Raw genomic sequence first — 24,249 nt, 5'->3', positions numbered from 1 at the left:
CTCATCCCAGACAGCACATCATCCCACCTGTGGTCCCCTGCCTGCTCTTCCTCATCCCAGACAGCAGCAGCACCCCACCCATAGTCCCTGTGTGGATTAACGCAGCTGGAGAGGAATGCAGCTGGGCCCCTGCTCCCCACTGACAGCTGGGACCACTTCAGGCAAGCCATGAACTCTTGTCTCTTTTCCCTCACTCACTTGGTGGGTGTGGAGAACATCTGCCAACCACGACTCTCAGATTTGCTACAGTAATCACAGATGGAAAAAGGACGTTCAAGACAAAGTCACAAGGACAGGACAAGGAAGACACTGCACCCTCCTCCTTGTCCAGGGAACTGGGAAGCCCGGATTGTGCAGCATTCTAATCTTATCTCTGCACTAGTGAAGACTCCATCTGCCTCACTATGGAGTGATGAGGAATGGAAAACCAACTGTCTACTCTTAAATGTGGAAGCTAATGAACACCTAACCATAGATTTGATTGAAAAACCACCAGGTACAAGTTTAAACTACAGAAAGCCAGGTTTTCACTTCCCTGTTTCCAAACAGCGCAGGAACAGCACAGCCTGGAGCTGTCTGGCTGCAGAGGGAGAAGCCCGGCTTCTAGCTTCTACAATCACTCCTACTCGATCAACTTTGCACAGGCCATTCAATTTCAACCACTTCCTCAGCATCCACAGTCACCACAGCATCCCTACAGCCACCGCTCAGCCACCGAGACCCTGAGACCAATTAGTCAGCCAATCTCATCAGGTCCTCCCCCAAGTGCTTCTAGATTGACACTCACCCTGGGCCACTTCCTCCCTGGGAGAGGAGTCACTCCATTGCTTTCTCGCCTTTATTCTCTCAAGTCAGTTCTCTCCTTGCACTCTGTGGGTTTTCAGGATTTGAACTCAAGCCTGGTTTGGGGCACGTGTTTTTACTGGCTGAGACATCTTGTCATTCCTTCCCCATAACATTTTCACTGAATTGTTGACAGTCACTTCTGTGGCAGTGGCAGCTGTTTGTGACATGCAAGTCCTTTAGCTGGGGGGAGGGGGCATCGCTTAATGCCATTCTACCTGTCATAGCCAAGTGTCTAATGAAGAAGAAATAAGACGTGTTTCTTGACTAAAAGTAGAGGGAAAATGCTTTTATATGAGAAGTGCTATAAAGATATACAGGGGAAGGGCCCTTGATGGGGCCATTCTGCCCCCCTGGGGAACATTTAGGAATGTGTAAAAATGCTGGTTGTCACACTGATGGAGATGCTACTGCATGTGCCAGGTAGAGGCCAGTGATGCTCCTAACCATGCTATCATGTTCAGGACAATCTTTCGTGACAAAAACTATCTGACCCACGTGTGATGAGTGCTAAGGATAAGGCACCAGAAATAGGAATGGGAGGAAAGATATAGTGAATTTTGCTTTTAGAATAATGTCAATAGTTTGTGTCAACATATGTAGTGATATATATATACATACATATATATAAAAAAAATATATATATATATAAAACAGGAGTGCATGTATACATGTGCAGTGTGTGGGGAGGCCATAAGTCAACCTTGGGTGTCATTCCTTAGGTAGCATTCCCTTTTTTTTTTTTTTTTTAAGGTAGGGTCTTTCGATTGGCCTGAGGCTTGCTGATCAGGCTACCTCTGCTGGCCACGGAGCCCCAGGATCTTCTTATCTCATATCTCTAGTGCTGTGAAGACAACATGCACCACTCACTACACAGGCCTTTTTGATGTGGGTCTGGGGTTCAAACTCAGGTCCTCACACTTGCAAGGCCAACACTTGACTGATTGTGCTATTTCCCAGCCAATAATAATAATGATGATAATAATAACTATAGTAAAAGCAACAACATGTTTTAACCATATAAATTGTTACATTTCTCACTGGTAATTCTCATTTATTATCTCCTTGTATGTCTTTCAAAACCAGGATATTGTAAAACCATAATTAACTGACAAAGAGAGTGAAAGATTAGCTTGGAACCAGCCAACTCTGGTCCTGGTCTGTTTTCCCCCTTTCTCATCCTCCTACCCTCAGGGGTGGTGGTGGTGGTGGTGGTGGTGGTGGTGTGCACACTAGGCCTTGCAGAGAACCTGGCATCTGGTTCTCCTCTCCTAGGCCCTGGATGCTGTTCTGTCCACCAGCTCCTTCATGTCAACAGATACAGGTACAGAGGGATTCCCAATCACGTCTCACACGTGAGGAGGAAGGGAGGAGAGTAAGCAAGCAGCATGCTTAGAGAGGCTCGGCACAGAGCCCATTTGGGAAGTGACTGACGAGTCAGTAGAGGACTCTGTAGAGCTCAGCAAGGCGGAGCCTGCCCTGTTCCCACTGATCCCGAGGCAGGATAAGCAGGCTGGTGTGGCTACACCCAGCTGGCACTTACTGGAAGGGGAGCTTTTCATCATTGGGCTTGATGCATCGGACGTAGTGCGGCGTTGTGGCATTCAGGGTCTCCATAAGCAGGTTCAGGGAAGTGCGGAACTGCAGGGGCAAAACCGGACCTCGGTTATTTTCACTGTTCTACACTAGCATTCCAGAGACCACTCTGCCAGTGGTGACAGCAGAGATCACTATTACAATGATCCATTCAAAAGGACGGGGACAGGAAGACATTCAGTGACGGGGGTTAGGTTCTAGCTGACACTCAGAACTTGCTATGAGTACCACTGAGTCCTTCCATAGTAGGGATCTTCAACATAAATGGGGGAGACTACTCCATAACGTGTTTAATTCCCACTGTTAATAAGACGAATATGATGATATGAATATGACAATAAGACAAAACATGAGTGCTAAGTGATGAGAGAGATCTGCCTGCTGTGTGCTAGAGGCCTGCTATCCCTGAATATGAGGAAATCGTTTAAGACCTGTACCCAAACATGCAGGAAATGGTGGGGTTTGCATGAAATGTCCCCAATCGGCAAATCCCGAGGAAAAAAAGGCAGGCAGATTACCAGGATCTTCTCTTTGGAGACACAGAAAGCGAGCATGGCAGTTGGACATTCCCTCCCCACACGATCTAGAGACCTTCAGTGGGACCCTGCTTCTAGACCCCTTCTTCCTTCTGTCAGTCCCTTCCAAGCCAGCCCTGCTGCACATGTCACAGTCCCGGGGCAAGGACTAACCTGGTAGCCCACGGATTTCTTGTGCTCTTTGTTGGAGACCTTCAAGGGGGGTCTGGAAGAGCGAATATTGATCTTTGAAGATGATCGAGTCTTGGCTGTGTTGGTGGCAGGAACGGAGTCCTTATCATCTTGGAACAAGTCAGCCACTAGTGGGAACTAGACACAATCACAGTAAGAAGGGTGCAAAGGAGATCTCTTAGAGTTTAATGTTGTTTATAGTCTTCCAAAATAGCATACACACACACACACACACACACACACACACACACACACACACACACACGTATATATACATACACACATACATATATATATTCCTGAGAAATGAAAATATACTTCCACACAAAACCTTGTGCACCCATGTTTGTAGCAACATTATTCATCAAAGCTACAAAGTAATAATGACTCAAATGACCACCATGTGATGAATGAAGAGTGGTCTGTCAATACGATGGAATATTATTCAACGATATAAAGGAACGGAGTCCTCATACATGCTACAACACAGCACAGATGAGCTTTGAAAACATTATGCTAAATGGTAAAAGCCACACCTAGAAGAACAGAGATGTGAGTCTGTTTAGTTGAAATATCTAGACAACAAGAAGTGCCCTACTGGTTGTCCAAGAGAGAAAGGAGTAGCAGCTGTTGAGTGCAGTTTTTCATTTTTGAGTAATGAGGATATTCTTGAGTTTGTAGCATGATTGCACAACTTGCCTAGCTTACTAAAAACCACCGAGGTTTACACTTCAAAAGGGTGGGTTTTATGGTGTGTGGAGAACGATACCTCAGTCTTTATAAGGGTTGGGAAAGGTTGCTTTCCCCAACAGTGTTATTAAACATTCATTTTCAAAGACCGTTTCTGTTCCTCACGGTGTAGTAGGAGGCAGAGATGGGCATTCACAGAACTGTGTCTAAATGTTATTATTTTCTAACACTTATTGTCAGATCTTGCAATGTTATTTGGCTCCCCCGAGTCTTGGGTTTTCCATCAGTACAGCAGGGTTAAGACTGTATCTACTATAGAAGACTGTTAAAAGGACCCTGTTGTGTGTTCCTGTGTTAGGGTGACAAGGTGCTAATGACACAGTTTGTCCATCAAGACTCTCAGCCTGATGAGGACACATCTGTCCTCATTCCCTGAGCAAATCAATGCTGGGCTAGCACTATGAGGTCTCCAATACACATCTGAGAGTGGGGAGGGAAATGATCATAGATAACTCCTTTGTCAACCTCAGCACACTGAATCTCAACAGAAAAAGGGCTAAAGGGCAGTGACTCAGACTCTAGGGTCCCCTAATCCACTCTGCACTCTCTTCCCTTAAAGACCACTTGAATTCATGAGTCCCTGGTCCTGGGTGTCTGGATGCCCTGGGCTAGCACATCCGATACTGCTGGCACAGCCGTAAAGCTGCTTCTCCTGCTCTTCAGGAAGGTAAGCATCACATTTCTATCCCATCCTGCCACATTTGCTCACTGTGCTCATCCTACCTCAGAAATCCTACCTTTTACTCTCTCTGCACGTCTTAAAGCCTGTCTCTCCAGGACCAGCCCTGCATCCCTTGTTCTCTTTTCCAACACCCTCTACCCACTCCTAATTGGGTATCCCATAGGCCTAGTCTATAGCACATAGAAGCCATCTTGGCCTGTGATGGGCCTAAAACCAATTCCTGCTGATCCCACAGTGCCTTTGCTGCTCCCAACGTAGAAATAAGGGCGATATGAAATTACCCATGTACACATACAGGAGATGCCCAGTACTGAGACATCATCTACTTCTATGATTAGATTACAATGCAAAACCAGTAAAAACTCTGAAAACGCAGGTAGACACATCATGTTTCATATCCTACATGGGATCTAGGAAAAATGGCCACTGAAGGAGAAGGTGACTCTTCAGGGGAAGGAAGGAAAGGAGGAGAGGGGGTAGGTGAGGGCAATGGGAGTAAATATAATCAAAGTACGCATGTGCATAAAGAAGTCGTGATGAAATTCGTTATTTTGTACAATTAATATCCTCATGGCAAAGGGATGTTTTAAAAATTCAGATGTTCAGTGTGATAATGAATCTTGGTGGTGAATGTGATTGGACACAGAAAACACCTTGAGGATTAAGAAATCACATTTTAGGTGTGTCCAGAGGAATCTCTAGTTCGGACTAACTGAGGGGAAAAGAGTCTGCCCCCAAATGTGAGTAGTTCCATCCCATAGGCTGGGGCCCGAATGGAATAAAAGAGAAGGAGAAAGTCTTCATTCTACCATGATAGACTAAAGTCTACCATGATAGATTAACACCTTGAAAACTGGGAGCCAAAAATAAAGTTTTCTTCCCTGAAGTCATCTTGCTCAGTATCTTGTCTCAGCAGTGAAAAGTCTCCTAATGTACCAAGGACAAGGAAGTCTCTGTCTCTGTCTCTGTCTCTCTCTCTCTGTCACACACACACACACACACACACACACACACACACACACACACACCAGAATAGAATTTAAATCTGTCATTAACCACATGAGGCAGCAGGAATCCATGGGGACAGGACCTACCAGACCCTGAGTCAACCTTTGTTCCCACCCCACTAAACATAGTAGCTGACATAGGCACCCCTAGGGCTACCAGACAAAGGCGGAGCCCAAACTAGAGGCAAGCTGGTCCCTGGATGCACAAACAAAGCTTGATTCCTTAGGGTTTTTGCAATCAAGGTCAAATACACGAAAGACACCAGAGAAAATAGTCCTCTCACTAGCAACATCCCCTGAACTCAAAGAGGGAACTTTAGGTGAAGAGGGGAAGCCCTGTCCTTACGACACAACGGCATCTTCGAATCAGGCTACAGGTCCTATATGGCAGTGACAGCAGCTCATGCTCCGATCCCATTCTGCAACAAATGTCCCAGGTCTTCCCCAACAGCAATCTCAGGTTAACAAGTATTCATCAGGCACTTAGATGACAAATGTGGGGTCTCATGTCAATAGCTCAGGAAGTGACAAAATCATGACAGGTCCACAACCCACAAAACAAGTCAACAACAGCACACTCTGTTAGTACTTCACATGCCTGTGTTATGTTTTCAATGAGTCTGCATTTACTATGATAACATACCCTGACAAGGCAACTCCACAAGAAAGCATTCATCCAGGCTCACAGTTGAAGGGTTTAGTCCACCATGGCAGGGAAGCCAGTGAGGGAGGAGCCTAAGGTCGGTGGTCACGTTACATTTACAGCCAAGCAGCACAGTGACAAATGCTGCTACTCCTTTTTGTTCAGTCCAAGTATATAAGCCTGGTAAGCACAGGTTTCCCCACCTCAATTAACCTAATCAAGATAAGCCCTTGCTGGCATGCCCAGAGACTAACCTAATCAAGATAATCCTTCACAGGCAAGCCCAAGAGCTTGTCTGCCTGGTAATTCTAGATTATATCAAGTTGACATTCAGTATGAACTACAACAGAGTCCTAGAAGCCTGTGAAAATTGGGCAGCATGCCTGGACATTGCTTTATAATCTGCAGGAATATGTCGTTTATCTCAGCTCCTGGTAGTCAGACATCTGACAATACAGCCATGAGTACATGAATACATGACAGTATCCACATAAAGCAGCAAGATGGTGCTGGTGGCACATGAGAGCTGAGCTTGGGTGTCAGAATCAGGTGACAGCTCATCCAAAAGCAGGCTCTACAACCCTGTTAGCTATAATTATGCTGAGTGGCAAAAGACCACTGGCTGGAAGTTGGTGTATGTCTACTGCACTGGGAGGTGCAGACACTGCACAGCCAGCATTCCCCAATCCCATGGGATGATCTCTGGTGTTCTTTGCATAATAATAAAACAGGCATAAATTCTGAAAAGAAAAGTGCCAGTGTTCACCAACTGTTAGGCCTGGTCGTATGCATGAACTCCTTAGAGGATCAACACAGGTGTACTGACCTGCAAGTGCAGAGTTATGATGGCTAATGTTAGCACGCAAGGCTTGTCTCTTATCCCAAGGATTTTAAACTAAAACAAAGGATATAAACAACTATTTTACCCTTAAGTATTATAAGTTTATGGTTTAAAGTCAATTTTAGAGTCAAGAGTACTTATGTATAAGTATTTTTTTTTTGTTGTTGTTGTTGTTTGTTTTCGAGACAGGGTTACATATAAGGGTATTTATAATGCGAACTTAAAAGCAACTGTAGGTTATAGGCAACAAAACTGTACACTGTGTGCCTGTGCATACATCAGCATGCCTGTTTGCTTTTCCCTCATACCTTTCCTTTCTCATAGAACCAGCCATGAGAAGCACCTTAACTTTCAGTTTTTTAGCATAGTGGTTTGTGTGCCAATCATCTTTACAGTTCATTGGCCTAGGAAATCGAAAAGCACCTATCATTCTGGTCTGGGGGACTTTAGACATAGAGTATTTGTGTAACATATGGGAGGCCCTGGGTTTGAGTACAAGCATCACAAAAGTAAAATGAATAAATCAAAGTATAAACCAATAATGTAAGACCAAAGACCATCTCTCGTGAACAGCCAAGTACATTCCTCTGGCTACTTCATGTCTGTTAACAGACTGATGACAATTAGCACGAAAGAATATGATCACATCCTGGTCCAGGGCCTGGAAATATTCAAAATATGCAGAACCAAAATATTTACATAACAGGAAATAAAGGGGCTCCAGTCCCTACTAAGGATAATGAGGACAATGTTGTCAGGCAGGTGGCTTTGATGGCCCTTCAGTGACATAATTATAGATTATTTTAAGTTTCATCTGCCAACAGGTGGCAATTCTGCATCTTTGCAATGAATTTTTCTCCTCTTCACATATGGCATTTCAAAGTCATAAATATGTTTTTTTAGAGGCGAAAGGACCAAGCTGATTGTCTGAGGAATATATAGTAGTGTTACTTCCCTAGGTATTAAATTCTATGTGCTATCACAGAAATGAAACCAATCTTTTCCAGTTCCCAGATATCCAACCCATGTTGTGCTAGGAGCTGGTAACACAAAAGTGAACACAAACAAATACAGCCTGTTACACACTGAGGAGTTCATGGTCTAGCATGGAAGGTGAGCACTTATCCATTACCCACAGGATAGAAAGGACAAAGACAAGAAGATGTCCTAAAGGAAATGAGAAAATGACAAGGCTGACTAAATCAGAGTCTGAGACAAGGGAACCAGGAACAGGTTCTCTCAGGGGGTTTTCCTGTTTGCTTTCTGTTGCTGTTGTTGCTGTGATAAACATTATGACCAAAGGCAATTCAGAGTGGAAAGCGTTTATTTGGGCTCACAGGTAGAATATCAGCTTACTGTAGTCCATCATTAAGGGTAGCCAGGGTAGCTGGGGGGGGGGGTGCACAAGAAATTAGGGGGCAGGAACCAAAGTGACAGACATGGAAGGATGCTGCTTCCTGGCTTGCTGCCTTTAGCTTGCTTGGCCTGCTTTCTTATACAGCTCTGGTCCACCTGATGTCCACAGTACCTACCATATTTGGGGAAACGGGATATGTGATGGGTAGAAAGCATATCTCATGGGGAAGTACATGCAGAGATGAAACTCAGTACATCCTGGGAACTAGTAAACATAAAGCCAGTACAGGCACAGTGTGCTCGAGAGGGCAGCAAGAAGGACCAGATGGTGAAGGAGTTTTATTTTCAATCCCAAGAGTAATAGGATATTTTAGGGAACAAAACAAAACGGGGGGGGTGAACAGTACTTACTCTGTACCGGGTATGCCTGAACACATTCAAGCTTCCCCAAAAACCAAAAGACAGAGATGCCAACACTCTAAAGGAGATTTGAGGCTACAATGGTACCACTCATCTAAAGGATGTGGGGTTTGTTTTCAAAGCTGTGTTTTAATTGCAGATCTCTGCTATTGAGATTGCACCTAGGAAGGAGAAGTGGATTTCATCTGTGCAGGTTTGTTTCAGTGACTCAGTGGTCATTATAGAAAGATCTAGGTTGGTCATGAGACTCAAAGACTAAGAGGAACCCTTATATAACCCTAGATTGTAGTTAATAGCAAAAGCCAGGCAGAAAATGCCCAGCAGGACCCCATCCATCCATCTGCCAGGAGGGATGGGATACATAGGAACTTTACTGGGGAATGCCCCAAATAGAAACAAACCCAAAAACACAACAAAAATTACAACTCGACAAAGAACTCAAAGGACAAAATACCTACACTTTACTGGATGGGGCAAAGAAGAAACTCTAGGTTCGCTGTCAGAGCAGCTGAGAAGCCTGCTTTGTACTCAAGCTGGCCAGGAACAGAGAAGTCCTTCAACTCTTCCTTTGGCAGCCACTGGGATGTGTCCACTGAGGCTTTTCCACAAACCGCTCCCTCCTCCCTCGATAACAGTCACGGTAACACATTCAGAGAAACCAAACACATGGATAATCCTGTTTGCCATTTATGTGAAATGTCCCCATAGGTACCGGCTTCTCTACTTTATGTTATTCAAGCCTAGATACAGACTTTAAAGACCCGAGGCAAATCTATTTGCAAAGGGATTAAGAGAGGTATGAAAACACCTTTTAAAGACTGACAGTCTAAGAACATTTCAATTACAGCTGTGTGCGCACTGTTTCCTTGGAAACCACGCCTATTCATTTGTGTTTATAAGAATCTAGTGGAGATTTCCTTTCAAACGGGCACGTGATACTGAAAGAGGACTCAGTGTAACAGTTTGATCAGGAGCTCTTCCTCAAAAAAACTGCTGCAAACATAAAAATAAACGCACCTTCTTTTCAAGCCATTCTTTGACACTTTGGCAGGAGGTGGGTGAATCTTCACCATTTAAATAAAAAATATTTACGGGGTCCTTCAAAGGGTAAGCCCCACCTTGGAAAAGGGAAGGCAACACTGTTTATCAACTGAAGTTCTAATCTGCCTATTCTCAGACACATTCCAACAGCCAGGGTAGGGAATGCCAAGTGTGTGTCATAATGCGAGGTCTCAATAAAGTACCATAGAAGTTCACACTTAGCAGTAATGAAGTTTAAAAACAAACTGTGATAGTGGGTTTTAATGTCAGCTTGCCACAGATTTGAGTCACGTGGGTAGGGAAATTGTTCTGACCACCTTAACTGATGTGGGCAGATGCACCCCAAATGTAGCAGTTCAGATAAAAAGGCCTTTAGCTCACTTGGCCTTCTTTCCTCCACTGAGTAGATTTGGCCCATTGCTGCTGCTGATTCCTTCACTGATTTTGGTACTAGAGTCCATCACTGAGTAGTGGCAGGAACCCTTCAGGGTTGTGGCCCCAGATTGGGACTGCTGAGGCACCTGACCTTGTGGACCAAGTGCCAACCCTGGGTGAGACCGCCACCGTGGGGCTCCTTCAAGTGCTGAGGCTGCAGCCTCAAGGGCTGGTCCTCTACCAGGTTTTCAGCCTCTCAAGAGTGAGAAAACTTGTTACTGTTTTACAAATTCTTTATATATACGTATTACACACTCCTTCCCCTCCCCCCTCTCTGTCTCTGTCTCTCTGTCTCTCTCTCTCTCTCTCTTTCTCTCTCTTTATTGGTTCTGCTTCAGAGAACCCCAAGGCACAACCATTGTTTTGAGTGGAGCACTGGGGCTCAGTCTGACGGGCTGCTCTGCTATGCCTGGACCCTAGGGACTGCCAGGCTCAGGGTAGGCACTTTGGACAGACTCTCTGAACCATGATGTTCTTGAGGTCACTTCTCTGATGATATTCACTGGAGAGTTGGTGTCACTTGTGTCCATCCATTTATATCATGTCTCACACTGATATAAATTTCCAATTCAATAGCTGTCCCTCCGACTTACAAACAGCAGACAGGAGAACATCTTCAGAGGAACAATACTGTCCTATTTAGGATTGCTCCCCCAGCCTTGCCGTACACTAAGACATTCCTTCTCTAAAGTAGCAAAAGTTGGGAGGAAAAACTTGCCATTCTTTGGACTGAAAGAAAAGAATGTGTTAATGCTGTGTTTTAAAGAGGCTTTTCTTTGCTGTGTCCCTATTTATAGCTCTGTAATAGCCGAGAAGGCAATTAGCTCCATTCTAGCTCTTCACAGTGTAACAGGCTTCCCTAATCACTTTCTTATTACCACTGCTTTGCTTTATCCCCACTAAGTGTGAGTTCTGGGAAGGTCCCCCTGGCTGGTGGCAGCTGGGAGTCCTCTATTTCACACCACTTAATTATTCCCGACAAGGTGATAATTTCTTATCAGGTATGCCGCACAGAGGATAAAAGCCAATGGTTTCTCATAAAATAAACATACTTGAAAATTATAAATTTACACGATGATTTGAGAACTAGCTGTGTTTAGAGATTAAAATTTATCTTTAAAAAATAGGCATTACACTATTCAACTGATGTCCTAGGGTCTTTAATGTTTCTAGATCTATATTATTCTACTGTTGGCATGCATTTGAAACCGAAGTCTCGGAGGACTGCTACCACAGTGAAATTTTTCAGAAACCGAGAGTGGCTTGGTAACGAAGAATGTAAATATTCACAACGACAGATGTGCCGGGCACCAGACAGAGCCCGAGAGCACATGGCCTCTCTTTACTCTGCAGCTGCATCTATGGAGGCTCATCTGTAGGTTCCGGTTGGGGGTGTAGGGAAGGCAACACGGTCGCTGGATTGGCAGAAGAGAAAGCTAGAAGTGTGATGGTTGGGTTGGGGCAAAACAAGGGAGTCTATGACTTTCTAAGAACACAGCACAGACTTTTCTGCCCTTCAGTTTAGTAACTCTACAACTGTTGCACATACCCACTGAACTATCAGTGTCACTTATGAAATAATAGCAAACTACTGAGAGTTTAAAAAAGGAAGAGCATGTGTGTATGCACATGGAAGGATACAATGATGAATACAAAATCAGAGGGGACTAGGCATGCATATTATAATTATTTCACCCTTAAAAGGATGTACCAGTGTGCTATAATGCAGACTAGGCATGCATTGAAAGATGGTTCATGAAATAGGAGAGGAGGCGTGTATATTGCTTTGTGATATTTGAATTTTTATGACTAAATTTCTAATGAAAACACAGTGTATTTAACCTAAAACACCACCACATGTGGAAAAGAGCAAAAGCACCATTCTTCCCAAAGCCTGCTTTCCAGGCCAACTCTTGGTTAGTGTCTGGTAACTTGGATTTCGAGTGAGTTTTCACCATTCTCTGATATGACTGGCTCACTATTTCTAAGTTGACTGTGCAAACAATATCATCCATTGGTGAGTATCTGCTTTTCTCCGGGGAGTCTGGAAGATTAGTTCATGCTAGACCGAGGTGCCTGTGTAAATGCCCACTGGCAAACATTCTGGGTAAATAAAGTATCGTTGCACTTGCTTCTCTGGAGGAACTCCACACACCTTGTCAGAGTTCACCGGGAGAGGAGTTTTGGAAGCTTGTACCTGCTCTTTCCCAGACACTCCCTAACACACCTGCTCTTTGCTGAGTTTGTCTTGCATTCTTACACTGCAATAATTGTTACCCTATGTATAACCACATCCAACTTCTGCAGGTCTTCCTAGCAAACTACTGACACTGAGGCCCCCATGACACTCTCTTCTAGAGAACTTTCTTCTTGACCTTCACACTCTTGCGTCACAACCACACATACCTTTCTGCATCTTGCATGTGTGTAGTAACTGCATTTTTCACTGGACTAAGATCCCAGAGATTGTCTAGGTATGTCTAGATACGTTTCTTGCTTCATAACTATTCAATGAAGCTATTAAATAAAATTAAATAGCAAAAACTGCTCAGCTAATACTAATACTTGCCTTGCCAGACACTTTTTCTTCTCAGCAATAGTCAACTCAAAATCAAAACAGTAGCAGAACTAAACTGTACTAAGTCATCATTTATGTTCCCTCAAAGGAGGAATATACATAAAGATGACAGAGGCTCCCATGCCTGCAGGCCACCTCTCAGAATCCCAGGCAACACAGGGTAGGAGTGGTACACAAACCATTCTCTTTAGTTGTGACTAGAGGATACTTTCCTACACTCCATTTCCATTCTCATAAAAAATGGAGAAACTCCTGCTAACTACCATGGACTAGAGATCTAAGACATTGACTTGGCATCAAACTCCCAAACCCCACGCACGTTTACACCAAACCGATGGTCTCTGTGGTTTGTTCCCTGACGTGGATATCCCGAGATGAGAACAATGGGCTGCTGCTGACTCAAACCCTCCCTAAACCCCATCTTGGGCTCACCTGGCTTTAAGCAGCTGGGTTAGTGCTGCTGGCTGTCCTTTTTCCATTCTATCATTTCTCTCTATTGCATCCACAATCCTAAAGCTTATCACAAAGAGAAATCCCTCTGTCATCTCTTCAGTGTTATCAGGGCCCTGCAGTGAGCTTGGTGCAGTATAGCCTGAGAGAAAGGCTCCTAAATTCTGCAGAGTTGTCCTGGGTCCTACTCAAAGGCTACATCATCTATAGCCATCTAAGTCATCTGCAAGAATACAGGTGCACTGGCCTCTCCTGGCTGCAGGCACCTCCAGACTTCCTTTCCCTTCATTTTATCTCAACTTCCCCTGGCTGCAGACTGTCCCTGAGTCTCGGTTCCTTTTAGATTTCCTGTGCAGATATTTGTCAGTTCATCTAGGGACAATGAGAATATAGCTTTGCTCATCTCTGAATGCAAACAGTGGTTTGGGGGTAGTGACTTGCAGGCCAATGTTTAAATGTGTGTAGTGAGAAGGGCAGATGAACATACTATCTGCATTTCTTTGCTAAGCTCATGAGAAAGAAGCAGATGGGATTCTGCAGATAATAAACATTCCAAAGTAGATTTAAATGCCCTTGACATCTCACATTTTGTTACTGTGATGGATATTCTTGGCTGTCAACTTGACTACATCTGGAATTAACTAAACCCAAGCATCTAGCACACCCATGAGGGATTTTCATGACTGGATATTTGACATGGGAAGATCCACCTTAAATCTGGGCCACACCTTCTGGTGGCAGCCTCTATAAAGGGCACGGTGGAAGGAAGCTCTTGCTCTTTGCCTGCTTGCCCTCACTGTTGATGGAAAGTCCATTTGTTCACTAGTATCAGAACCTACTTCTTTGGGATTCTGACATATACTGAAGACCAGCTGAGACATCCAGCATCATGGATTGAACAACTGTTGGGTGCTTAGACTTTCTCTTGGGAGACAGCATTGTCAGGACAGTCATGTAAGCCATGCTAATATCATAGATGTTCATTCTATCAGTCCTGTTTCCCTTGGGAATCCCGACTAATACAATGACATTCAGATCGTGCCCTTCAGAAGTCACCAACACTAGGCTTGGAGGGGTTCAGATCATCTTATGTATGCAAGCAGGAAAAGGAAGACAAGTGACTTGAACCTTCACCACAACTTACTCCTATGCCTCCTCCTGGTTGTCATCTTGTCTCACCCCCACCACATGCTTCATTTGGGGTGTCTTTCCTAGTTTTCTCTCTCGGAATAAAGAGATGTCTTCTTGCTTTCTCCTCTCTACCAGATGTAACCAATGAGCTCTACATTGCTACCTTCCCGTATTCCACAGTGGGGCTCACAACAGCAAACCCCATCCCTGATCTGTTGGTTTATATATTCTTTTCCTTCAGTCTTTAACCCCAGCTGGAACTTGCTATGTAGATCAGGCTGGCCTTGAACTTGCAGTGATCCTCCTGCCTCTACCTCCAGAGTGCTAGATTAACAGGTATACATATTACACCCAGTTCCCATATATCTATTTTTTTTTATGGTGCTGGGGATTGAACCCAGGACCCTGTGCAAGTATTCTAACATGACTTAGCAGGCATTCCTCCATGGAGGCACTCTGCCAGCCCCATTCCCAGTGTTCTTTACCTTGCTGGCCTTCAGGATGTTGATCTGTTCTTCATATACTGTATCCCTATTTTTCTCCAGAAAACCATCTGAAAGGTACTCCACCTGAGGCCATGGCAATGAAAGGAAAAACAGTCAGTGTTTCAGGAGCTGTGGCAGCTTAAGTAATTCCATCTCATCTAGTAACATTTTCTAAGAGAACTAAGAGTAGATGGAGATCCCCAGACGCCCTCACTGAAAATGCAAATCTGTTATGTCGAGATTTACACAGAGGTGACTGAGTACTCATTTGGCAGGAGATAACACTGTCTTAAAAGGGAATTCCCAGGAGAGAAAGCTTCTTAGGGCTCCATGAATGCGTCTTGTCTGCCAGTGGCCCAGACTCACTGAATCAGGATATGCAATTACATGCACATTACCACCTAAGAATTCAGTCAAAATCCATTTAGAGGAGTTCAAAGTCTATACCCATCAATGGGATCACTGTGGCTACTGCAGAAGGAATCCAAACAGTGTGAGTACCTTGTCTTCACTCCTCCCTCTTCTCAGGCTCAATGCCTCCTAAGTGCTCCACTGCTGCTGCCTTCCCAGGAGAGCAGCCCTCAGTTACTGCCTGCTGTTCGCGTGAAAGGCCACTGTGTATGCTCAGCTTGTGCCTGGTCTTGACCGTCTGGTATACTAGAGTTGGGGCCAGGGCAGGGTGGGGAAGAAAGCGCAAAGGAGAACCTACCCTCAACCCCAGGCCACTGGAACTCACAAACACCACTCCCTAGCCTGGAAACCCTTTATTCTCCCTACTGTGGGCTGAAGGGGTCCCAGGTCAACAGAGGACAGATACCTTGTCTGCAAAGTGAATGACAATGAAGGCTGTGTTGGACATGCGTGGTTTCTGGAAGTGCTGGCTGTTGGAGTGTCGTTCATAGAGCTTCTGGGCCCAGTTCTGATCAGTTCCTTTGGGGACCTGGAGAACCACAAGACCAGGTACAGTGCTCCATGAGCAGGACAAGGCAGTGGAGCATCATGGCAGACGGTTGGAGTCTGGATTCAGCTCTCAAGCCAGGACACTGACTTGAGAGCTGAATCCAGACAAGATCGACTCAACCCTGAACTCTCGGATCCTGCTATGAAAGGTCATTGACCTGCTGTGTGTAAGTTGGCATCATCCATGGGAGGGTGTTGAGCCTCAAAGAACAAGCTAGCCAACAGAAAAGAGAAGTCCAAGGAGAGGATGAAGATGGACACTGAGGCCACGGGGGCAGGATCCCGTTTGTGGAGCTGTCTGAAGATGCTCTTCCCTGTAGTCTCATCACACCATTCCCTTCAGTACCATGTTCCTGCCCACTCCGAAGACAGGCATAATTATCCTACACCCCTCCCTTGGCTCATCCATACTACTGCCCTGGCTTAGCCTGCTGCCTTTTCTTCTGAAGCCTTTTCTGGCCATTTTTTGGTCTCATGTCTCTCTTCTTTGGAATTCCTAACAACTGAACTTACACACATAGGCATCCTATGACAGCTCACCATTAGCTTCTGGATACTGTTAGTACATACTATAAGTCCATAGAGTCAGAGGGCTGTCTTAGATCTTTTCCTACACATCAAAGGACTGTGAACTGGTTTCTGGTCACACACTGCATGATGCTTTACTTATTCCCTGTCCCCCAAATGTAGATCTAGATTTGGAGGTGTCACTATGTGACAAATTCCCAGGGACAGCTTCTTTCTACTTCTCTACAGATGGCTTCCAGAATAAATAAGCAACTTGCTTCATTGAAGCTTTAACACAGACTGCCGATGGTGCTCTGAGATTAGTTCTGCTCAGAGCCTTCATCAGAGAAGTTTCTTTTTGCAGTAGGTGGTGGGTTCCTGGAGTCACATCTGGTCAAAGTGTGGAGAGTAAGTGACAGGGCAGTGCTCAGCCCTAAGTGGAACATCTGTATCACACACACAAACATGGGGTGGAGGTGGGGGTGTGCACACTCAGAAAACATCCTGGAGGATGAGTGGAAATAATGTGAGTGGCAGAACTCTGGGAGGTGTGTTGTGAAACAGTGACTGGCATGATGTGGGCACTGCAGTCATGAATTCATGGAAGCTGCGGTTGCCTGGACAGGACTGGGCCCACTAGCGTGTGTAGGGGGAGGACTCACAAGATTCCACCCCTCGCTGTCAGTCTACAGGCAGTTCATGGGTGCTCGGGTGGGTGGAGTCATTTTCTTCAGTGGTGAAGCCACTGATAACCTGCCCATGTTCCAGTCAAATAGCATCTCCCCCACCCCATCCCCACTCATACCCGTACAAGCAGCATTGGGTTCATTGGGTTAAAAAAAACAAACCCCAAAAACAAAGGCATCAAAGTAGGAGGGACCTGTTGGAGAGAGAGCAGGAATGAGAGAGGATAATGATGGGGTGGGAAAAATACAACAGTCACTGTGCCTGCTGGTCAATGGTCAATGATGGCAGGGGCTTATCCAATGAGACATCACTTGCTCTGTTACCCTTGACACCCACTGGCAGTCCTCAGTTACAGGTCCTCACTGACTCTCCTTCATGAGTTCCCATCATACTTTCAGATAAGGCGAGATTGGCCCTGACCTGTGCAGTGGCCATTTAAAAAGGGCTTTACTCAGGAAATAAGATGTGCTCCGAAAGGAAAATGCTTACAGATGTGAAAACAAACTTCCTAAGTCCTTTGTAAGCACACTGATTTTTTTCTCCAGATTCAATTTGGTATAACTAGTATTGAATCCCCTGTGCCATGTGCCATGTGCCATAGGAAATTCAAAGGAAGAGACCTCTTTCCTGAAGGAGGCTATTAATTGTATTGGGCGGACAATAAAATACATTTAATTCAGCACTTTCTATATATACTCTTTTATATTTGTCTCCAAGAGTTCTGTTTTAGAACTACCAGGTGTGGATGAAGGAGGAGTCAGCATATAGCGGGGCTTGTCAGAACCAGGCAGGCCAGCACCTGAGAGCAAAAAGGACCTCAAGGGATGGGCCCAACTGGGTCAGACAGACCCACAAAGAGAAGCTCCACTAAGCAAATGCTGTAATTGTTAGCAGCCAAATCACCTTGCCTTGAAAATGTACTTGGACTTCAATGAGAAAACCCTATGATCCTATATAGTCACTAATTTAGACGGACATGAACAATCAGAGGAGACCAGGGATCAAGGTCACATGTATACTATTTTCTGACTAAGATCCACTTCTCCTGTAACTCTCTATTCACTTTCAATTTAGATCAGCCAGCAGGGATTCCAAATTAAGATTCTCATCACAGCAATAGCCAATATCCACAGTGCTTATTGTTAGCCATAGTTAAAACACATTTCACTGTATCAACTCACTTATCACCGTATCATTCTACAAACTAGGTATAGTGTTTAGACACATCCCAGAGATAAGAAAATTGAGACAAAAAGGTTAGATAACTTGTGCAAAACTTGGCCTGGGGTCCAAGCCAGACAAGGCTGGCTCTGGGATATGTGTCCTTTAGTACTCTACTTTCTGGCCTGGCAACAGTGTCTAAGGCAACAATGAATTCAGGCTCAGGTGAAAAACCACATCTCCAAAAAGATTTTCACACAAATTAAATTTAATCAGCCATGGGAGAAAGGAAATCCTGTATTTGAACACAGCCTGGATTATGGCCATCATTAGCACTAGAATGTACAGGGGAACAGATTCTTGAAAAGGAATTGATACATAGCTGCATGCAGGGTTCCTTACACTCCTCTTGAAGCATCATGGAGAACCCTGGACCAAGAACCTGGTTCCAGCTCCATTCCTCAGGAGCCTGAACCCTCTGGCCTGTGGTGCTGGCCAACACTTATTGTGAACTCATAATCCATCCAGAATAGGGAACTCCATGGAGACAGGCGAGGTGACAGGCAGGGGGGCTGATGCATTCACTGCAGGCAGTGAAGGTGTTTTGACATGGACAGGGAAAGTGATGGTCTGCAATGCTGAATGCCCAGAAAGCCATTGAGCAGGAGGCTTCACATGCTCATACTGTGAGTGTTACATCTCAATGAAGCTCTTAAAAGTGCTTTACTCTTTGCTATTAAGATAAAGTAGCAATTTATTTTTAAAGGAGGCAGTGTAGGGGAATAGAACCATTTTCCTAATGTCCTTGAAAAGGATTATTTCACCATAAACATCGCCCCTGCTTGGGACATCACCTGGGGCTAAAGCCTGCCCCCAACAGAACAGCAGCCCAAAGTGACAGCTAAGGGCCCCTTGACCATTTACTTACCCCTGCTTTTGTCCTGTCCCCCTGGCCACTGCTTCAATGATGGCTTTCTGGGTTACTTATATGTCTTGTTACACCCTATGTCTTTTGAGCCCTCCCACATGTGTCCCATAAACTCTCAAGTCACCCTGCACCAAAACCTCCCCAGGCCCTCTGGCCTACCTCCACTACCTCCTCCTTTCCTTTTTTCTTTTTCTGGGATTGAAGGAGTATGTCCCTATACCCAGCCCTGTAGAATACTTCTGTCCCCTCACTGTCACAGAATCCAGCTGGGCCCAGGACTCTGTGAACCCATAGTTTTCTAGGGAGGTGGCTGCTTCTTCCACACCACACCCGACTACATGGCAATGCAATTTGGGCCTTAACTTCGCCCCCCTCAGCAAACATCCACGTGATCAGCAGAACTAGCCCCGCCCCCTCCTCTCTTCCCCTCACTCAGGGATGTCAGAAGTCTTGTGTCAGCTCAGCTCACTTCACCAGGCCCTGCAGAGTGATCCAGACTAACAGTGTAACTGCCAAAGGTAGACCAGGCTTGGCTCTGAGAATCCCTTCTGGGGGCTGGGACTCTGCTCCCAGCTCTAAGCAGAGTGCTGACCGGGCAGCTCCTCCATTCCTTTATGGAATGGTCCTTGACCTCAGCAAACACACCTGTACTTAAGTTACTGTCCTTCCTATTCATAGAAACTACTCCCACCCCCACCCTCTACCAGCTTGTGACTCACTGCAGAGGCCTGCTTGTCTCCTTCACAGCAAGTCCAGGTTGCCAGGCAGGAAATTAAAAACGAAGCTAAGATGTAGCTAGCTCACTGGAAAAGAACTAGCCTTGCAGAGGTCTGATGGGCAACCCCCAGCACCCACATACAGATAAAAAGGGATTCCTGCTTGACTATTCAGAAATTTCTCTGCACCTACTCACCCTCTGCCCTAGGAAGGAGATCGTCCCCTAGGAAGCCTCGGGCACTGCCTGGCATCTTGACAGGTGGGTGAGTAGGGCTTTCAGCAAACCTTCCCTTGGAAGGAGCGGGATGCCTCATGTGGAAATAGCAGCCATACAACTTAGAATCTGTCTGAAGTACCTCTGTCCCTGCCGTGGCTCAGCTGTGGCTCCACTGCCCCAGCTTATGTCCCTCTCTGCCTGCTGTGGGGTGGGGACTCAGACTTCAAACACAGACTGCCTACAGACCTCCCTGTCCCCCCCCACCCCGTCTGCCTCCCCCCACACCCCCAGCTACCCCTGTTGCTAACACTGAACTGTTGCTCTTGAGGCTTTTGCTCTAAAAATGCAGCACCAGGTCCGTGTACATCACGTTCTGTGTCTCACAGACTGTGGCGACAGGAGGTTGAAATGGTTCTGTTTTTACATAGCTTCTTGTAAGGAGATTCCAAGAGGAGTACCCCAGGACATGGGTACCCCGCATAAAGACAGAGCAGGAGGACCTGGGAGCCTTCTGGACTGGGGCAGGAGTTCTGGGGGTTATTTTGCCAACTGCTGAACATGGTTTGCTTCTGTCTGTTCTCCATGACTGCTACCTGGTGTGTGCTAGCACACTGTCCCTGAAGCCACCAGTTTCCCGCTCAGCACTGCTCTGGGGTCCCCTCAGGGGCTTGTGTCCTACACTGTTGTCTTCAGACAACACAGGCAAAGAAATCCGTGAGCAGCCCTAGTGTGCTGGTGAGGGAAGTATAACTCATTGCAAATCCTCAGACAGCTGTTCAAGTCTCAGAACAGATTATCCCAAAGCACTGAGGTACTTTTGTGAGTGGCTGTGAGTAAATGGGATGTGAAAGACCATGCTCCCTGGGAGTTCCTGGTTTGTGATGCATTAATTCTTCATGCCAGGTCAGACAGACCTGTGTAGAACAGAACATGCCCTATGGTCCCTCAAGAGGGCATGACTTCCCCCTGCCCCCACCAGAGGGGAGTGAAGAGTTACAGTCTGACGAGAGCCAGGGCAGGGCTGCTATCCGGGCCTAGCTCTCCAGAGACCTGAGCTGGACTCAGAACCTGGAGTTGCTTTTGGCTTAGGAGTTTGCAGCTGGGGGAGAGGGTTACTGATAGGAATTAATGGCCTGGAGTAGGGAAGCACGGTCCCAGTTGAGCCTCGACTCAGGACATTTAGGAAGGAGCTTCCAGCAGGAGGCAAACAGAAGGGTCAGGCCTATGCCTTTGGTCAGAGGCACTCAATCCAGGGACAGCTGTTTCACCCTGACTGCACCTCTGCAGGGTAGGCAAGCCTAGACAAGCCGCAGACACATGGGATCATCTTTCCCAGGCACCGACTTTGAAGCTAACGCCCAGGTCTCTGCACGGAGATGCTGAAAACATCAGGAGAGCCAGGTGTGTGCTACAAGCTTGTGATATCAGCATTGGGAGCAGGAGGTACAAGGATCGTCATGGTCTGAGGCAGTCCGAGCTATGCAGAAGAGTTCTAGGCCATGCTGGGCTACGGAATGAGACTCGGCTTCACAATCCCTCACTGCCACCCCCAAAATTTATATGAATGTGCCAGTTATAGAATGTGATATGTTTTCTACTTTTTTTGGAGGAATGGGGAGAGGGATTTTTTGTTTGTTTGTTGAGACAGCATCTCAATAGATAGCACAGGCTAGATTTGAACTCACTTTTAAGTCTAGGCTAGCCTTACACTGGAGTGAGCCTCTTACCTCCACATCCTGAGTGCTGGAACTATGGTTGTGCACCAAGGCAGCGCTTCAGAAAACCATTCTAGAAAGGAAACTCCTTTCCTTCCCTCAACACCCAGCCACACTCAATGCTTTTTCAGAAAATCATGGGAGAAAAGTCAAAGCAATTGGTTCTTCTCTTTCTGGACTAAGCCATATGGCTCCCATACCTTCTGATGTAGGAATTGGTATACACTCAACTCCCTTCCCAGTCAGGCACTGCACTGGGAGAGCCTGTCAACACCAAATTCGGTCTGCATCAACTCATAGTGCAGGAAACTGGATAAGGAAGCTGGATAACAGACTAAAGTCGGGTCTCTTCACCTTCCATTCCTCCCTCCAGAGGCTCACCTGCTATGGGCACAGTTCTCTTTTATACCAGGAGAAATCCACACAATTCAGGTTGGGGAGTGGGGTTCTCACTGTCCCATGGATTTCCATCACTCACTGCCATCTGACACTACAAATACCACCCTGGGAACACCTATCTAGATGCTGGCTGCTTCTTTGGGCAACTAGGACCTGTGAGAGACCAAATCCATACTGCCATCACTGCACCTGCTTTCTGCCAAGAAAGACGTACACTTACTAGGAAGATAGTATCTGTCGGTTACACTCAACAGGTTATCTTTTAGCAAGCATGAGGGACACCTCTCAGACAATCAGATTCAGGTCCAGCTATGAGATTTCATTGGTTCCTTTGTATCACACAGGAGCCCTCTGTCCAGCGCCCGGACCTGACCCACTCAACGACAACAGGAACAGTATTACCTTACACTCTTCATCCAGCAGGTCCAGGATCCCCAGCTTTGCTTCTATGAGGTCTATGCAAGGTTGGTTATCATAAAAGTCAATCAAAGTCCACGGGATCTGCTCCTTCATGTATTCTTCTTGCTCCAGCTTGAACACATGCTAAGACCAGAAGTACAAGGCCGAGGTGAGGGCACAACAGACACACTTGGCAGTTATCCCCCCAAGCTCTTGTAAAGTTCTCTGTCTTGAAAGATGGCAGATAAGTGCCAGAAAGGTCTGGACACTAACTCTCAGTCAGGAGTGGAAATGGCAGAGCTCAGCTTGGTAATTTCCCATCCCTACACAACCCTTCTCTTAGGATATTATAATCCTACATGCGTTGCTGGACTCTAGCCAATTCAAGGAGTCTTGTGTCTGACCTTCAGTTCCTTAACTGCCCTGAAAGCTCAGGCTCAGAGAGGAGTGGGTCAATCAAAGGAGATCATTTACCCTCTCCACCCAGATGCCTCAGCCACATTTCCTACCCCAGCAATGAAGAGCCAACTCCAAAAGTTAGGAGCATCACCACAAAGAAAGAGGAGGTCTTGGCAGAGCAGTAACACACCAATCTCAGAATACAAGTGGCCTGGGTGTCGTGGCAGGGGGTCAGCGAGTCCCCTGCCCTGGTAACCTAGGCCATACATTGAGCCTACCGAATTGAACTGTTGCTGGAGCTTTTCATTGGCATAGTTGATACAAAACTGCTCGAAGCTGTTAATCTCGAAGGTCTCAAACCTGCGGGAGGAAAGAGGTGAAGCCACAGGTAAGATACACCATCCGTGGAAGCAGTCAGTGGGACATAACAAGGTTGACTTCCTGAACTGCCACGTTCTTCCCTGTGCACACAGACTTCTGGTGTGGATCCCATGCTGCAGAACCTTGGGAGGTTAGAAGCAGAGGCATTAACAGTTTCCTTTATAACTGATAAAGGACTGACAGCAGGGAATTACAGGGAGGACAGACAGACAGACAGACAGACAATGAGAAGGTCAGCCATGGTTCTCTTGCATAGTGGCAGGTCTTTTCTTGGTAATTTTTGTAAAAGAAAATTGGACACATAGTTTACTCCTGTTTTGATCATTTAACTTTCCACTCCAAACACACCACCACACTATTCTTCAAAGGTACTGGTTTTAGGTCTGAATGGATCTGTGGGCTGAGACCTGGGAATTGCAGAGGAGCCTGGATTGGGGCAGATGGAGCACAGGTCTGTTACCACTTCTCAAACCTAGGACACATTCCCCAATTTACAGAAACGCCCTGGAGCTGGCACACAGATGTATCAACTCACTAACCCCCCCACAAAGGACATCTGGTTCTTTTTCTGTCATATGCTGCTCTCAGCATTGTGACAGTTTTATATACCTCTTCAAGTCTGTGATTCTTTCCAATGATAGTATGCTAGGAGAATTACCATGTCAAAAAACGTGTGTGTGTGTATGTGTGTGTGTGTGTGTGTGTGTGTGTGTGTGTGTGTGTGTGTGTTATGCGATGTGCACGCATGTGCAGGTGTTTATGTGGGTACATGCATCTCTGCATACATGAAGAGGTCAGAGGAGGCGTTTTGCTC

General features: G+C 45.9%; 1 protein-coding gene across 1 annotated transcript in view; it reads right to left on the bottom strand.

The window, feature by feature from the left end:
- Myo5b (myosin VB) overlaps positions 1–24,249 on the bottom strand; it is a 302,139-nt gene that overhangs the window by 74,682 nt on the left and 203,208 nt on the right. The window contains exons 11-16 of the mRNA XM_036205228.1: positions 23,333–23,414; positions 22,659–22,799; positions 15,783–15,905; positions 14,966–15,049; positions 3,129–3,284; positions 2,387–2,484 (exon numbers count right to left, since the gene is read on the bottom strand). Of these exons, the coding sequence (XP_036061121.1) occupies positions 2,387–2,484; positions 3,129–3,284; positions 14,966–15,049; positions 15,783–15,905; positions 22,659–22,799; positions 23,333–23,414 (684 nt within the window). The remainder of the gene's footprint in view (positions 1–2,386; positions 2,485–3,128; positions 3,285–14,965; positions 15,050–15,782; positions 15,906–22,658; positions 22,800–23,332; positions 23,415–24,249) is intronic.

Source organism: Onychomys torridus, chromosome 13 (assembly GCF_903995425.1).
Source record: "Onychomys torridus chromosome 13, mOncTor1.1, whole genome shotgun sequence".
NCBI classification, from domain to species: domain Eukaryota; kingdom Metazoa; phylum Chordata; class Mammalia; order Rodentia; family Cricetidae; genus Onychomys; species Onychomys torridus.
The sequence above is the reverse complement of the archived record's forward strand: the minus strand, read 5'-3'. Positions and strand labels throughout refer to the sequence as shown.